Source organism: Melopsittacus undulatus, chromosome 4 (assembly GCF_012275295.1).
Source record: "Melopsittacus undulatus isolate bMelUnd1 chromosome 4, bMelUnd1.mat.Z, whole genome shotgun sequence".
Lineage (NCBI taxonomy): Eukaryota > Metazoa > Chordata > Aves > Psittaciformes > Psittaculidae > Melopsittacus > Melopsittacus undulatus.
In genome coordinates, this window is record NC_047530.1 from 50626382 (window position 1) to 50644211 (window position 17830).

Here is a 17830-nt window from a genome sequence, read left to right on the forward strand (position 1 = left end):
TGAAACTCCCTTCACAACTTTCTTTACAGTATTACCTGACAGCTGCAGCTGGGTTTTTCTTTCATTCATTATGAAATGAAAGAAATACATGCTCTGTTTGGTGACGTAGGTGAAAAGTTCTTCATGCTCTTACTTGTATCCCTACTTTTGCAAACCCAGTAGTCATCATGTTTGCAGTACATAAAGTAGCAGTGATTGAGGAAAAGAAATACTAAGCACTTCAAGAGTCTTTTTTTTTTAAACTGATTTTGAAAGAAAGAATATTATTTTAAGTATTTTCATGGAACGAACACCGCAAAGGTTAGATCAGAGATGTGAGGCAGCTTTTATTCATGACCAGGAAAGTCACAGAGTCCCTTTCTAGCTTAGTTTCCTTTCCATAATGTAAACATTTTTTCTGCTGGTTTTATTGGGTTGTTTTCCTCACAGAGATCACTGAGATGGTTTGAGTATGCCAGGGAGCAGATCATCAGATGTTAGATCTTCTTCAGACTGTTCTGAGTTTTTACACAGAGCATAGTCCCTAAGCATTTTGAATTGTGCAATAGAGCAGAGAATGTACACGCAAGAGAGAAAACAGTTAAGGTAAATCCGGGTCCCAGAGTGACACACCCCCCTCCTTTTCTTTATCAAAAATAAGCTCATATTTCCTTAGGGAGGCAAAAAAAACCCAGGTCTGGTACTTATTGAAAAGCATTAAGCAGTAAATTATGAATAAGAATTTGAAGTAATACATATTCAAGAGCTGAGAGCTGGGAGGAAAAAAGGGTAGGGCTTTGTTATTAGCTGCAATCTTATTTTTATTATTTTAGGTTCTCAGTTTGCTGTCCCTGCTGCCATCACACTTTTGTGCTGTTAGTGTGCTGGTTGCTGAGATTGCTAGGCAGAAGGGAGCTCTTTGTTTACTGCACAGGAGCTAGGAATACTTAGTTCATTTTGAGGCGAGATCTGAATTCTATTTTAGCTGTGTCCTAAGAAAAAGGGTATAAATATGGGTTTATATAAAAGCCTCTATTCCTAGAAATATCTCACTTGAATCAGTTTGATATTTTTATAAAGATCTGAGCAAAATTGTGGCTTGGGTACAATATGTACAGATGTAGCAGTTAATATTACTGATCATTTGCTCAATATCTCACTGTTGAAGTGAGCACAACAATAAAATGAAATGTAAGGTCACTAGATTTTTTTTCTTTCATTCTTCCTTTTTCTGCTTTGTTCCTTTATTATTATTATTATTATTATTATTATTATTATTTGTATCTCTTTTCCTTTTCACCCAACTGCATTTTCCTCCCTGCAGTAATTGCCATTTCACAGCACACCCACACCTTCCCCAGTCCATCTGTTAAAATAATCAACAAAAACAGAACAAGCATTCACATTTAACTGTCATCATTCGACCTCAGTGTTTGAGCTTGGAAGGTTTAATGGAGAAAAGGATATTCAGAATTATTGTTGCTGGCCCTTTCCTGCCTTGAAAAATAGATCCTACCTTTCTTTGTATGTGATTCATTTACGGAAAGAAGACTTTATTATGTCTTAGTGGAATATTGTTCACTCTTACCATGTATTACGTAGCCTCAGGTATGGTTAGTGGAATGTCCTTGGCCACTCTCATTTACTAAGCCTGTTTTACTAAACATGAATTAAAATAAAAGAATCCGTGTCTTTCTTTCAGTAGACTGCACAGGTTGATCCTAGCTGCTGGCCATGATATTTCTGACCACCCATATTCAGGAAAGATGAAATCAAACAAAGGATTAGTACTGAAGTGGTCAGCATTTGATGCAGCCTGTCTGAATAGCACAGCCTAAAAGACCTTCACTTAATCTACACAGATGATGTCAAGAAAGGTTGTACTGTCCATCTGCATATTCATTAGAGGTAGTAACCGAGAAGGGAAGGATTATTTAAACTAAAGGAAGATACTGGCTCAAAAACAAATGTATGTCAAATGACCTTACATGGAATTAGGCTAGAAATTAGAAGAAGCATATTAGCTATATTAGTGGAGTTCTGGGACAGGTTTCGAGTAGTAATGTCAGGAGGGAAAAATTAACTAGTTGTAAGTCTGAAAAGGTTTATGGAGGAGAATGAGTCCTCTTGGTACCTGCAGTACTGCAGGATGAGGCTTCTTTTAGTTATGTGCTCTTCAGAAAGTGAATGTTTTTTTTCCTTGGAGGTTTCAAGTGATTCAGCATCTCTACAGCAGAGAATTACAGCTCCTGTAGTGGAATCCATTTGTGTTCTCAGACAATATTTTCTTCTACAGAAATACAAAGGCAAGAGAGTAACGAGCTTTTGGTCCACTTTCCTTTTAAAGATGGATGAGCGATATTGAAACTTTGTCTGAGAGTAAGGTGGATCAGAGCAGATACTGCAGAATAAGCTATTCTTATAAAGCTGTTATTGTTCCAGTGTTGACATTTTATTCTGGAGTAGATTGACTTGTCTTCCACAAGTCTGAAATACCTGTACCTGAATATTATCCAACTTAAATTACACACATTTTCAGAATCTCTTCTGTGCTCCCTGTTTGATTTTTATATTTTGGGGGTCTAGGGTATGCTAATGATGGGCCACAGCATCTAAAAAATGAGGGAAACCTCATCTGATTCCTTTTTAATTTTTCCAGAAGGTTATGTGGTAAGGCGCCTATCGCATCATTTAAATTATCTCACTTCACCACTGGTAGCGTGGAGGTAATTGTCCAGTTGATGTATTTAGGCTGTAAGCTTTTGGCTGCCAAGGGCCTATTCATGCACTGTGCACGTAGCACAGTGATACCTGCCCTTGTCAAGGTCCCTTGGGGCTCCTATATTACTGCTGCTACTACTGACACAGATAATGGTTTTGCCAGTGCTGTTTGCACTGCTTTGGTCAAGAAAATCCTCTATCTTGACATTATACAGGAGGTTTCAAGCTCAGACTAGAGGATCTTCTGAATGAAGAAGATTCATAAGAAGTGTGGGTTGATTTAGTGCACAGATGGGGTTGAGACTATTCCCCTTCTGGACAGGGAAATTTGAAACTTGACATGAGTTCAAGCCCAGAAGCCCTCATCCATATCCACAGACTTTAAGAAAGTTTTCCTTCAGGTCAGAACTTTTTAGCTTGGCAACAGCTCTGCTGAGATCAGTGCCGAGGATGTAGACAGCGCTGTCTTGTTTTCCATCTGCCTGTCTGTCTCCATCTGTTGTTCCCTGCCTTAAAATTCAGACGTAAGCTACTTGGGGGAGGAGACCTCTTTTTCAGATGAGCTTGTACAGCTCTGTATTACAATGGGTCTCTCATCCGCGAGTAGAGTTCCTAGATGCTACTTCAGTACACAAGTTTAATATATATTGGAAGTATTTTTACATAAAACCATGATCCAGGAATTCCCTCTCTCCTTCCATTACAGTATTTTAGCTTTCAGAAGTCTCTCCTGTGACTGTGCACATGCAAAGGGTCTGAGCATGTTTTTTTGTTTTAGAGACAGCGTCATAAGACAGTTGCCTGCAATGACTAGAAGATATTAGGAGGCAGTATTTTTACAGCTTCCATAAAACGGCATTAAATTTGGCACTCATATGCAAACAGAAAGAAGAACCCTCTGGGAAGGGATGTTAAATGCCTTTGTCACTTAAATGCATTTAAACATTGTGTTTAAATGAAGGCAGGAGGAGTGAGATTAGCTCCCACTGTGTATCGCCTTCCCCTGTATTGCATAGTAAAAAGCATACAGACTTCTCCTTGTCAAAACCAGTCGCCCTCCCATAACCCTCCTGTCACTTTAATGCAGATGAAAAGCAACAAAGCATTAATTAATTACCTTTAAAAAAGCAGTGAAGATGTTGGCAGCAGCAAGCACACTTGTAATAACATTTCAATGCAATTATGTTTGAATCAGCATAGAAACTGGTCTCGTAGAATACTTTTCATATGTGGGATATCCCAGTGTACTTCCTAGCAGTGGTTTTGAGATGGATTGAAAGGCAGGTGTGTACGTAAACAGCAGCCATGAGAGCTCTCATACACCTTCAAATGTATATCAAGGTGCTATGGGGCTTCTCTTTCAGAAAAATGCTGTGGGTTCAATACCTTGAAGGAGGTTGATCAGCAGGGGTTGGCAGAAAGGGTTTCTCTTTGACATCTCCGCTGAAGAAGCCCAGAGGTTCTGTGACTTAATACGTGAACTGGTGACTCTCCTTTCTTCCCCCTCTCTGGACTCAGAAAATGAAGTGCTGTTGTCTACTTCATCATGGCATTTCTGCATATCACAGGCACAAAAGAAAAATGTGACCCATGGAGACAGAAAATGCAGCAGGAGAAACAAGCATGAAAGAGGCTCAGACATAGCTTAGCTGTATCATCTGCATCTTGTCTGAAATCATTAATGTCTCTAACCCTCCATGTGGTATATGAGAAACAACGAGTAGATATGCATCTCTTAGGGTGGTTTTACCAAGCAGAGGAGGTACAGTACATTTCTTAGCATATCCTCACAGTACTATGGACCTGATAAGTAACCATGCTAAAATTCTGTCCCATGGAAACTGCACAAAATATGCTCTTCTCTTGTTCCGTTTGTACCTCAGCTTGCAGAAAAACCACAAGGCAGAGGGCTGTGTCTCCAGGCTGTTAGGGGAACACCCACAATGTGTATCTTATGTTGGGTTAAGCTGGTCGAGGGAAATGGCAGTGTGTTGGGAATACTCAATCTTTCTCTCAATAGTGCAGAGATGAAAGGAGTACCTAATGCAAGGGGAATTGTGATGAGGGAGAATTATTGTGGCAGAGCTGAGGCCACATCTGAAAGCAGTGCAAGTCTGCCTGGGCCCATGGATGTGCATTCGGGGGGGGCACTGGTGCTCCCAGCACCTCAGCTGGCTAGAAGACAGCTAGATATGGAAGTACCAACTGCACCGCTGATTGCAGTGTTGATATGTTCTTTCCTGGTTCTAAAGGAGGCTGTTTGTCTCTCATACTGATCCCTTCAGTATCTTTTCATGCTTTCCTAAGCTGCATTCCATTGTTTTGTTGTTTTCAGAAAAAGCCTTGTCTCACTTAAAAAATGATCTCATATAGAGCTGACCTCAGATCTCCCTGGTTTCCCAGACATGAAGCTATTGTTCCATAGCACAGAGGTCTCTGATTCCTTTTTCTCTGTGGCAAATACCTACTTTCTATCTCTGAGGTTTTGTTGTTTGTCTGATCCTCCTTTTTTTTTTCTTGTTTGGTTTTTTTCCCCTTTCTGATTCTCAGTATTCTGGAATAGAATTGGAAAGTAGGAAGAGCAGGACAGCTGTCTCCGTTCTTCCTCACCAGTTTAATGGGTGTGTGATTTCATCTCATAGCTAGTAGCACTTGAGTTTCCTTCCAGTTCTCCCCCTTCTTTTACCTGCGTATTGCCCAATACAAGCCTATGTGCAGCGAGTGTGCATATTGTTCTGCACATACAAAGGTTCTTCATAATGAAGAACATGAGAAATGTTGTCCACATAATGAATAGGCCCTTGTTATCTATGAAAAGTTCTTTTCTACTGTAATGATGCTGAAAAACCAAGTTAGGAAGGTTCTGCTGTAAGATTGTCATATGAATAGTTTGTTCTCTCTGCTGTTAAGAGTTTCTCTTGGAAAAAGGATATAACTTTATTTTCCCCATGCTTGTGGAAAACATGGTCATCATGTAACATTTTCTGAGATCTGCTTTCCAAAGGTGAACAAGGCTCCTGTCCAGCTTTGATCAGTCCTTCATTACATAGCACCTTATTCTACTTTGTCTTTAGATTTGAATGATAAACATGAAGCTGATCAAGAATGGGTGCTGGCAGAAGGTTATATTGCACATACATAATTTATTTTGTTTATTGACATTTTCCCTTGAACCCATTTCTATTTCCTTCTCTCACTCTCTTTTTCCAGAATGAAACTAGAAATGAACTTTGGGTGTAAGGAGTCAGCTATTATGCATGTACAGAAAGGAGCAGTTTGTTGGCTTCAATTAGGTTATAGAAGGAAGGGCTTAGGAAGGGAACAACTTACCAAAGTTCTAAAGCAAACTTGCTTTGGAAGAATTGCCAAGACACTTTCCTGTGAAGCTTTGTACATAAGCATTTTGCTGAGATTTGCTCCTGTCTGATTCCATATGTTCAGAATTGTAGCCTCATTTCCACTGGGTTGGATGAGGATGAGAATGCTCTTTTTTGCAGCATAAATCTCCTGTTCTTTTCACAGACCCACCTCTGGAATGTTAGACTTAATTGAATAAGCCTTAAATAAGAATGTCTTATGGAGTTGCTTTTTCTGTTTCACAGCACTAATTCCTTGTTTTCTTCTACTTTACAGCTAGAACATATTCAGAAACACATATGGTATATGTAAGTAACACTTTTTAAATTCACTTTTGCATGCATTCATTACTGGTTCTGTTATGGGAGCTGATATTCCAGTGATCACTGAGGAAAGGGACTGGGGTTTGAAAGTGGCTTTCACACAGGTGAAGAAGGGGGTAGAGGGCAGAAAGGCATCTAATCTTTTGCTGGTTTTTTTTACCCTTTGCTACTCACAGAATTTCATGTGTATCTATATCAAGCCAGGAACTTTTTATACAGTGGTTAACAATTGTTTGAAATAAGACATTCAGTCCAGCAACCTACTGTACTCAAAAGATACCTACAAGTCATCAGCAAACAAAACCCCAGCTGCCAGCCATATTTAGGTTGCTATCCAAGTACTACAGACAATCCCTTGTAATATCTTCTTGACAAGAAAGCTTTCATTTGTTTCATCTTGTCTTTTCTCTGAAGTAAAAACAAAAAATATGATATTTGTAAGTACGCACCTGTGAGCAAGAGCTTTTCTGTCTTAATCCCTACTTCTTTGCAGCAAGCTAAGAGGCTGCTTCTGACCTTGTAACCTGTTGATGTGAGAGTAGTTCTGTGACTTGATTAAAAGCAGCAGTCTTGACAGTGAAACAGGAGGTCTCTGAGAAAACTACATGCCTGTCTAGTGGTTTGGGTATAAGGAAGATTGATGGCTTTTAAAAGTGACCTTGCACTTTGTGTAGCTTTAATGGTATTTCAAGGAACCAAAGTAAATAACATTTTTTTATGTGCTGATAACTTAATCAAACTAGGGAGAATACTTCACATATTAAACAAGTAAATGATGCTTTGATACATGCTTCTCAGGGTCAGCATAGTTATAGGTTCCCCAGGTGGGTGATAAGGAAAGTCCTGCCTTCCTAATCCTATCATTAGGCTCTTGTGAAATACTTGAGAATGAAATGAACAATTATTCAAGCCTGTCACCGACTAAAAAAAGAAATAAACAAAACAAAACCGAACACCTTTGTTTTTTATTTCTTTTGTTTTCTCTGTCTTATGGGCAGTGCTCACTTCTGGATTTACCTGACTTTGATAGGACCTGAGGACATTCAACAGCTTGTTGAATAACATGGTTTTTATTTAGTTCATCTGAAATGGCGGCAGCACTTGGCCCATGGCTTTTTCATGCTCTCTACAGTTACCAGGCATGCCACCTTTTTAAACCAAAGGAGGACTGTTGTTTGCTGCAGTATCAACTTATTTATAGACTCTCATGGAAAAATAAAGGAGAAATGGAGGGGAGAAATCTCTAATTGTAATTTCTGAAATCCCCCTCGTGTTATGTCTTATTAGCAATTGCAAAAGTAAATGCTGTTTACATCAGTCTGGATGGTTGATCACCTCTGTTTCTTCATGGAGTTGACTTCCTCTGGGCTTTGATCAGAACTGGAACAGGAAATAAAATGAAATGTCATTGAGCACTTACATTATTATTCTAACCCTCCTCAAGATGTTTGCCTGGAAGTTTTCATCTGTCAGAAGACTGCTATCCCAGGCTCACATGCACAATTAGGCAGGTGTTATTTCATGACTTTATTCGAGATTTAGAATTTGAAGATGTATTTTCTTTGCAGACATAAGTGTTTGAACATTTTAATGTACTTCTCCATGAAGGTAAGATTTTCTGATGATTGACACAGTAAACAGTTTTCTGCCCCAATGGAAATAGCATCTGGAGCTTTTTTCAGAGGTAGAAACTGAGTTTTGCAAAAGCAACTCTCCCCTAAACTGCCAGTATAGTCAGTAGAGAGAGGAAGGCTCTCCCAGAAGTATACTCAGATTGCCTAAAACAAAGTTTCTGTTCAAAACAGCTTTTTTAATGAGTTTCTCCATCATTTTCTCTGTACTGGTCTTGGATTGACCTGAGGAAGTTAACCTCTTTTGGCTAAATTTAGTCTGTGAATAACCCTGCCACCTCCAAAACTCAACTACTTTCATCTGGTAATGTTTCACAGCCTCTCTGCATTAATTTTGCTTGGAAATAGAGATGCTGACAGAAAAAGAGGGGTTATAAGTGTTTTACTCTAAGGCTGTTTGCTCACATCTTTCATTTTTTCTTTCTTACGTAACACTGCTATACTATGTAATCTCCATTCTTCACCATATATAGGTTACTGGCCTGAAAGTTGTACTCAGAACATATAAGTGATTTCACTTAATTTTTCAGGTAAATATTAAGGCTATTGTAAAGCTGAGGAAAAGTTTATATTTGAGATTAGGCAGACAGGGGAACAGGTCTTGAAAGTTGAAATCATGATTCACAAGCCTAAAAAAAGGAAAAAAGAAACCGAAGAGAAACCTTTCATCACCAACCTCCAGTTCTTGCTCTTCCACCCAAATTAATTCAGTGAGGGTTTTTAAGCCTTTTTAATGGAAATAAATTTTTTTAAACTCAAGCACAGGTTATCATAAATCAGCAAATAAGCAGCAGTTATTCTAACTTCTTTAATAAAGCAAGAGGGCAAAATCAGCTACTATGTTAAATACACACTGCTGTAACACTGAGTTATTGCCCTAATTGTGAAGGTATCAAATTTACTAAAATCAGGGAAAAAAACCCATAACTGTACCAGTTCTGCTTTGCTATGCACTGATGCAAATGTGCATCTTGGTTTGATTCACCAGCGAATTTCCTGGAGAGACTGAAAAAGTCCGCTCTGGTCTGGAATCACAGCCATTGTATGCACCAATCCTCACAAAAGAGGGTGGGTTTTAAAGCAGCAATTACATTCATGCAGGCCTTTAAAAAATATACGTGATTTGCGGTATTCATTGTGTGACATTGGTTGATGTCTATGTGGGCAACAAATGCAACAAATTTGTCACTTTCTGCTAGACTGGGAATGGAACAGGCAATACAGTCATGCCAATCACGGCCCAGACCTGGTGATTTTCACTTCCTGAAGCACTGAATTGAGCTGCCAAATGACAAGGCACTTTGCAGATTTCCTGGTACCTGATGAGGAGGTGTGAAAATTCCTGACTATGTCTGAAGCTGACCAGGTGCAGGGCATAAGGAAAAGCTACTTGTCAGTGCACAGAAGATGGCAAGCTGTGCTCTCTAGAAATGGCTTCCACTCTGATTGATACAAAAGACGTTTGCAGGTGATATTCTGCTATAGATGAGGTCCTCTAGTAGGAAAGCCAGATTTTCTGAATATTTCCAAAAACAATAGTTCTTTTTAATCTCTTTCAATTACCTTAAGGACATCTGCTTTTAACATAATGAGTGATTAATTAAGTCAATACTTTTTAGAAGTGAACTGCAGTAGATTAAAAACCAAAACCACTCAGCTGCTGTTCAAAAGTCCATCCTGCAAGAATTTATCTTAGTGACAAGGTCATCATTGGCTTTAATAGAACAAAGTTATGATCTAATCATTGCTTATTACTTCCTGAGAGCTAGATCCTGATGCTAAGAGGTGGGAGCAGCTACCTCTTAACAACAGAGTACTCGAGGAATAAGATGTTTCTTTAGTTGAACAAGGATTTCTTAATCTAGCCCTTTAATTCGGGACAAGGCTGTCATTGCAGGAGACACAGACACTTCTGCGAGACTCCAAGAGGGTATCAGAAGCTCTGTCTTAGTGGTTTGAAACACAAGAACGAATCTCAAGGTGGAGATTCTTTCTCTGTCCTGTATATTCTGCTTCCAGCATCCTAAACTGAGTAAAAATGAGCAGGATGCGTGAGTGTTCAGTGTAAGAGAAGTGGGATCTGAGCCATATTGTCATGACCCATGTAATGCACACCAGAGTCTGACTCCATGACATGTCCAGAAGGGGATGAACACATTTTCACTGCTTCAAGAGAAGATAAAACGAAAATTGCTGAAGAGCCTTTCTGCGAGTGATGTCCCACAAACAGGATTAACAGAGCAGATGCCTCACAAGTCAATCTCAACTTGCTCAAAATAAATTGCAAGTAGCACCTAGCAATCTCCTGTGATAGCATGTAACTGCCCTGTCCTAGCATCAGAGCCCTGGCTGCAATGACTTTGTCTTATCTTTTTACCTCAGATGAGATAATCTGCATTGGCTCTGATTTTGGTGAACTAGCTGAGACCTCAAGCTTATGTGTATGATTCTGCCAGGGTTTCTTTCTAACCTACCCAATAAAAACTTAGGAGCAGTTTCTTTGGAGCTCCTTTTTCTGTGTAGGTACTTGGATAGTTCACATCTGAGCCCAGAACATTTTAGGCTGTACAAGTAAGTTCACAAGTTTTAACCATATTCTGTTAGCATCAAAAGGAAGAATCTCTTGCCCACACACATCCGCATAAACAGCAAATACTTCCAGCTGGTGCAATTTAAATATTCCAGATGCCTGTTGCCCATCCTGGGAGCCTGGACCCGACAGTCACACATTACATCACAGAAAGAAAAGGGAGAACCTTACCCACAGAATAGGAAATCCTCACCATCGGAAAGGATGACCTTACCCAGAGAGTATGAAAACCTCAACACCATACAAAGCATCCACGGGAAATCACAAAGACTCAGGGTAGATGGTTTCTGCAACCAAAATACCACTACTGCCAAACCCACCTCTTTGGGGAGATAGAGTTTACATACACTGCTCACTACCTACCTAAACAAAATCAAAGGGTATCCAGGGTGCCTGCTGTATATATCATTCAGTCAGTTATAGATACCCTGACGCCTTGATCAGTTTCTTACAGTCAGGGCCTTTAATTGCAACTAATAACTAGTATTTCCCGAGCCTAGTGAATGGGATGAGCTAATTGTGCAAGAAGCCCGTGTTACTGCTTTTGAAAGAGTAATATACTCTATGGCTAATTGCATATTCCAAGGTCTGCCACTGACCTTGGGCCTTACACCTGAGCCACACTGTTCAAGTTTGTGTGTCTGAAAAGAAACAGCTTGTTGTATTTGGGCATGTAAATAAACAGGGCAGTTTCCTCAAAAACCCTTTAAAGTGTGTCAAGCTGGGACCTGAACGTGAGGTCTCTCAATCATGTTGGAAGCTTTAAAGAAAGAAACTGCTGCAGTGCCAGCTGTAATCAGGATTGGTGCAAAATAGTGAAGGTTTGTTAACATCTCCTTCTTTGAAAGAGGACCATTCAGATTGTACTTTTCAGCATGATAGCCTGATGTCGTCCTGCTGATGAGACACCATCTCTAAAACCATGTACTGTTTTATAAATGCTTGGCATTAGGATGCTTAACAGCTGCTTTAATTATGAGGGTACTGGTAAGTGAAGTTCCTACTGCCTTTCTGACTGAATGCAGACATTTCTCATTAAAGACCCAAATCCACAAGGTACTGGTCACTCTTAGCCTTCATGGCAGTTTCTTCCGAGAAGATTGTCTGTTTGGTTGGGAGCTCTGGTCTCAGTGGGAATTTAACAAGCTATTTCCATCTGTTGCTGCAGGCTGTTTTTCAGAGTATGGGTTCATTTGTGACTCATGTTTCCTTTCTCTCCTTCTTTCCCTGCCCTCTTTCTCTCTCTCATCTTCTTTCCTCTGCAGAGGGGGTAAGAACGAGCCAGAACCAGAGCAACCAATCCCTCGAAAGGTGCAGATTCGTTCTCTCCCTTCCTTGGAGGATATTGATCCAGATGTGTTAGATAGCATGCACTCGTTAGGCTGCTTCCGTGACCGAAATAAACTCTTACAGGACTTGTTGTCAGAAGAGTAAGCACTTGCTCAGTCTTCCTATCAGTTGGGTGTCCGTGGGCTGGGATACTTATAAACCTGGGAAGAGGTAGCACTTTAACTAATGTCTCTCACTGTGAGGGACCAGTAGCAACTTCTTCCCCTCTGGCTGCTCATTTGCTAGTGAGGTGTTGGGAGCAAGCACTGAGCCTTTCTTGCACCATGTGTCAGAAGCCTTGGAGGCATGGTGCTGTCTCTTCTCCTGCTGTGAGGCAAGGTAACTTCACGAAAAGAGGGGCAGTCCAGACGGGGATGTTTCATTGCTGTGGTTTGTGTTGGATATGCCATTGTTGGCAAATTTCTGTTTATTTCAAGCCTCGCCTGAGAGCTGGTACATTTCCTGAGATGTTAAGAGAGACATGTAGTGGAAAGAACAATTAGAGGCTCAGAAGAACTGTCTTGCCGCCACTCTTAGTTTGGACTTCCTATGGACACATTACCTCGTCTGTCTTGTGCCTGTGTTCTCTGTGTGTAACATGGGAATGGTTTTTCCTTTTTCACTAACTGCTTGTTGGAGGCAGCAAGGTTTTAAAAAGCTTTGTGGGTGGTGTGTCTACCTGCCAGGTTTATGACCATTACAAGGTTATTCACAATAACAGTAACTGATAAGAAGGATTCATCTGCATGTTGATGTTATGTTGTGGGGTTTTTTTCCCTCTTCAAATTTAAAGGTTTGTTTTGTTTTTTTTTTCAGAGAAAACCAAGAAAAAATGATTTATTTTCTTCTGCTTGACCGGAAGGAGAGGTATCCTAGTCATGAAGATGAGGATCTTCCCCCTAGAAATGAAATAGGTACTCCAGATATGATCACTGTCACCATGAACCCATCTCAACTAATTCCTTTTCACCTTTTTTTTAATATATATAGCCAAACCCTAGCACCACTGTTACCTTCTCCCTGGAATGGTGTACAGCACTGGTGAGCATCTTCAGCCTGAGGCAGGCAGGTCTGTTGTGTGGTTAAACTCAAAGGCTAAATTTTTCAGGACATGTCTGTCTCACAGTGCAAAAACATCCAAGTTGGTCTTGATTTCAAATATATCACGTGAACCTGCAAGCTGGTTCTCTGGAAGTAGGTAAGGTTTAGAAGCAGTATAATCTAGTGGCAGGGTTTCCTAATTACTAATCTACATTCAGTATTGCAGAAATGCTACCTCTGGCTTTCAGCTAGTAAGACTGTGTAGTATTGTATCCAAATGAAGTTATATGTGCACTTTTTCTCTTTTCTGTAGGTAAGCATATATACTATTGAAAGTATAAATAGCATCACCTGTTTATAGTATATATACATCAAACTCACGTGTTTGGACTGTCAGATATTGAAAGCTTAATATGCACTAAGATTATATATCTTAAAAAGCTTTTGTGATACCACTTAATTCCTGAAGAACTGTTCATTAGTATTTTAGGGTACTGCTGATGACCAAGGACTTAATTAATCTAGATAACACATAAGATGCTTCCCTAACAAGCTAACTCTATAAGTGACTCTTGCTCTGCAGAGTGTCAAAAGTGTAACTGATAAAAGATTAGTCACCAATGACCTGAAACAGCATTTTTACTATATTTTACATTTTATATTTACATTTTTTATATTTTATATTTAATAGTGTTGTGATTTTCAGCTATTGTATTTCAGCACTTTGAAGGTTAGAAGCAAAGTGCTCTTTATTTTCACTGGAAAGCCTGGAATCTCCCAAGTTTACAGGGCAGTAGTATATTGAACTGTAAGTTTATTAATACTCTGTTGAATTATTACCCTATCCAAGTTCCAGGCTCCAGGACCTATAATTTTGCAGGGAAATCTTTTCTGTGGGAGAAGAGATGGAAATTCTTAGTTAACACAGTAATTTCTAAACTCTTACCTGGTTGGAGCTACAGAGAACATGTTAGCAGGGATTCTGATGAAAATACCCCAACTGTAGATCCTGTGGCCCCTTGCTCAGTGCAGTTTGTCATCTAGCACTTTACTGATCAGCTTTTGACTCAAACAGATTATCCTGCCATATAAAGGCACTATCATCTTGGTTTAGAAATGCTTTTTTCATAAGAAGCAAGGTGACTCTAGAATCTTCATATCCAGCATAGAAGTGAATATGTAGCTATACCCTAAATATATCATATATCTCTCTTCCACATGCCAAAGTATTTTCATGGTTTGAACTGAAATATTATGCTCCATTCTTGTATTTCTTTGTACAAAGAGAGAAAATGAACCCAACAGGGAAACACCACTCTGAATGTATCATCAGTACATTTTAGACTCTTTAAGCAACATTCCTTATGTGTTTGTAGGTTGTATTTTCTCTTCCACAGGGGACTTCAACCTCCTGTGTTCCCAGCGGTATCTCTGAGAACATGGGGCAAGTTTAATTAAGAGCACTCATGCTTCTGATTAATATCTTGTCATCAGCCATTAGCAGTGGCCTTGCACAAACAAAGAATAGCAGAGAAAAAGTAACAGACTTAGTAACAGCAGCTCGAGGAAACCACGTTCACGAGAGTTGTGCACTGCCTGAGCTCTTGCCAAAAAAAAAAAAGAAGAAAAAAAAATGTATCTCAGAGTTTTTTACTTTTCATCTTTCTTTGCATGTTAGGTCTCAGAAAGGATGGATGCAGGCAAAAATATGGCCAGCTCAGGCTAGCACTCTCCTCTGGTGTCCCTTTTGTCTGTTTTCAGCTATGTGAAGTATTCTTAAAGGGACAGGGATGGGCCACCTTCAACATATTGCAAGTCCATCTCATTTTCTTTACCTGAAAACATAGAAATGAGAAACTTCTCAGTAAAGTGAATGAATGTCATCTAATGTCTCCTTGAGGAAAAAGCTTTTGTGGGGTGCAGCTTCTTAATAAACTGGAGAACAAAAGACTGGGACAGAACAGCCATATAGGATGTAGGTGCCTCATTGAAACTCAGAATCTGAACCTTTATTTCCCATCTTCCAGTTGAATGCCTTTATAATTGGATCATTACCCATACAATTCTCTTTCCCTCCATAAAAATCCTTAGGAATGACTTCACTTTTCTGATGTGAAATAAAAGGAAAATGCATCCTCACAACTATCACAGATCCAGACTAGGACTTGATTTTTTTCCCCCCATGTGAAATATTTCCAGAGAATCAAGAAATGAAGAGCAAACACTGGAGGTTTTCCTATTTTTAATTCTTGTGCTTCCACAAATATTCTACTATTTTTATATGACACCACTTTAGTCTTTATGGCAGGATGGCTGTGTATTTAACTATTTCTTTAGTGTCTAGATTTGATAAGATGACAGACTTAGTGCCCTGTCATTTTTTACTCAGACCCTTTTGGAAAATAGGCTTGAAAAATAGGTTTGAAAAATACACTTGCTACTCTCAGCCATGTACTGTAGGATTGTGGCCAATTTTATAGAAGAATCGTGTGTCTTTGTTAGAAGCTCAGCAACACTCATGCAAGCTTCTGGATGTATCTTCCATAAAACTTTTCTGACATCCTGTTATTGAATTTATAGGTGTTTTTAACTACCTGCTCTTTTTGTTTAGTCTCTCTCTTTGATAGTTTAAAGTATAGATTAGAAATCAATATCTTCCAGCATATTTAGCAGCAGGGACTGATATTAAAGAACCATTTAGCTTGTTAGTGATATCCTCCTCCTTAATTGTTCTTTTGTTTCCCTCATGATTCTTCTGGCCACTGTCCTCTCAAGCTTTCTGATGGCTGTACATAACACTATTATTCAAGTCTTTAGCTATTCTTTCTTCTAATTTCTTCACTGTCTTTTAATGTCCACCTTATATTTGGCCTGTCACTTTTGAAAGTGTCATTCAGCTGAATTTCCATTTACTAAAGTCTTCTGGTTTGAACATGCCTGGATCAAATTGCCTTTTAAAATATCTGTTCATAAGCTGGTTTTCTTGCCTGTATTCAGCTTTATTGTCTGTATTATTAACTAACATTGATGCAGTCTGAGTTTACTCATCTCCATTATTTTGACATTAGCTGCTTTCTTAATCTTCCTTCTTCCACCTTCTTTTTCCTTTCTTTTAAACTGCACTCTTCCCCCTTCCTTTCTAATGCTGATATTCATCTGCAAAACCCTGTCACGGGTACTAAATGTATTTATTTTATCATTATGTGTGTTACCCAGCTCCAGTCACACTTCTGATACCAGCAGTTGTCCTGTGAGGTAAATCCTTTCTCATACTTCGGACTTGTTTGAAGAAGCAAGAGTTAGAAATGTCTAAACCTTGTCCCAGCTTACCTCTGACCACTTGCTTATGGTTTATTAAGTTTATCTCACTTTGATTTTCCCTTAACTTTACACACTATATAATTTTCCTAATCTGGAGGTCATTGCATCTACTAGCATTTTCTGCTAATGTTTTATTACTGGACATAGTTTGAAATGGAATGAGGTGCATCTGCTTTTTTTTTCTAATTATTTTTTAATAGGAACATTATTACTATTAATTCAAAGAACATGAGTTATACGGTAGCGGGGTCAGTTATTACTCGCTATTTGCATTTGAGCTGTCTTTGCTCATGCTCATTGCTTCAAGAATAAGCACTGCTTTAAAGAGATCTTGTTCTAAAAAGCGTGATGTGAGAGAGAGAAGAAACAAGCAAGTAGATGAGGGGAGGAGGAGGGCAGGATAATAAAAATAATACTATCACACTATTTCTGTGGTATTTCTGTTTTTTCAAAGCAGTCCTGGCAGAGGACAAAGCCTTAGGGGCTGTGTGAGCTTCTTTCTAAATGCAGGGGTGAAGGATGTGTTCTTTTACAAGTGGTGACTCTTCACTAAAATTAAAAATGTGCCTAAAAGTCGAATGGTGGAATAGCCCTACCAAAGAAAAGAAAATCCTTCTGTATTTTTCTTCTGTCTTCCTCCTCTTTACTGTTTTGATGCCATGAGAGATGTTAGTAATAAAATATTTTAGCAGGTCCGCATTTGGTTCTCTGCTTCACCATGGGATTGGTTTGGTTTGGCAAGTCACATTCTGCAGTGCAGTTTGGTGTCAAAGAGCTCTTTTCAGAGCAATTTAGGTCCTCCTCAGAACCTCAGTAAATGTTTGCCGCAGCTTTAAGAATGAACTGCCTTATCTCGTTCTTATACCTTCAGTTTTCAATGTGCAAAGTGAAAGTAGCATTTCAATACCTCTCAGAAATGTTACACAATAAAAAGCGTAAAGCATTTCAGTTACTATAGCAGTAAAAGCTTTACAATGACCTCTGAAATAAATTCTAGTAGCTCTTATTGGAGATTCATCCCAGATAGACAAGTATGTTTAATTTGTAACGTTGCAGGAGGAAAAATATAAAGCAGCAGGCAAAATATGAAATCTAATCTTAAAGATGCAAAAAAGGGTATATTTTCAGAGGAGAATGCAATTTTGAGTTGAGAGTGTACTCATGTCCCTTTGTCACATTTAATCTTGCTAGCAGGGACATCAAAGGCAAGGTGTAGTAACCTGACTACATATACAGGATCCCTAGATGGCTTATACTGTGGCTAACAGCTTGTACAATAGCCTATGGCATTATCGTGTTATTACTCTTATCATATTTACAAGTTAATTTCTGCAACCTATGCTATAGTTACACCTTTATTTTGCAGTGCTTGTACATTCAGGGCAGTAGCAGTGCTCCTTCTCTCTGTAGATGGATTGCAACTTATGTCTTAATATTTGCAAATTTGGAAGAAGGGAGAGACTGCAAATGTTCAGCTCCATCTCAATGATACCTGTCTCTGTAAGGGGAGGTGTGAGAGTGAGATTGTTGGGAGAGGA

At 39.1% G+C, this 17830-nt stretch overlaps 1 protein-coding gene across 3 annotated transcripts in view; it reads left to right on the forward strand.

The window, feature by feature from the left end:
- Positions 1–17830, forward strand: part of BRSK2 (BR serine/threonine kinase 2) — a 317883-nt gene that overhangs the window by 252330 nt on the left and 47723 nt on the right. For all 3 annotated transcript variants that reach the window (XM_005149208.4, XM_005149209.3, XM_005149210.3), the window contains exons 9-11: positions 6334–6365; positions 11867–12031; positions 12747–12844. In XM_005149208.4, the coding sequence (XP_005149265.1) occupies positions 6334–6365; positions 11867–12031; positions 12747–12844 (295 nt within the window). The remainder of the gene's footprint in view (positions 1–6333; positions 6366–11866; positions 12032–12746; positions 12845–17830) is intronic.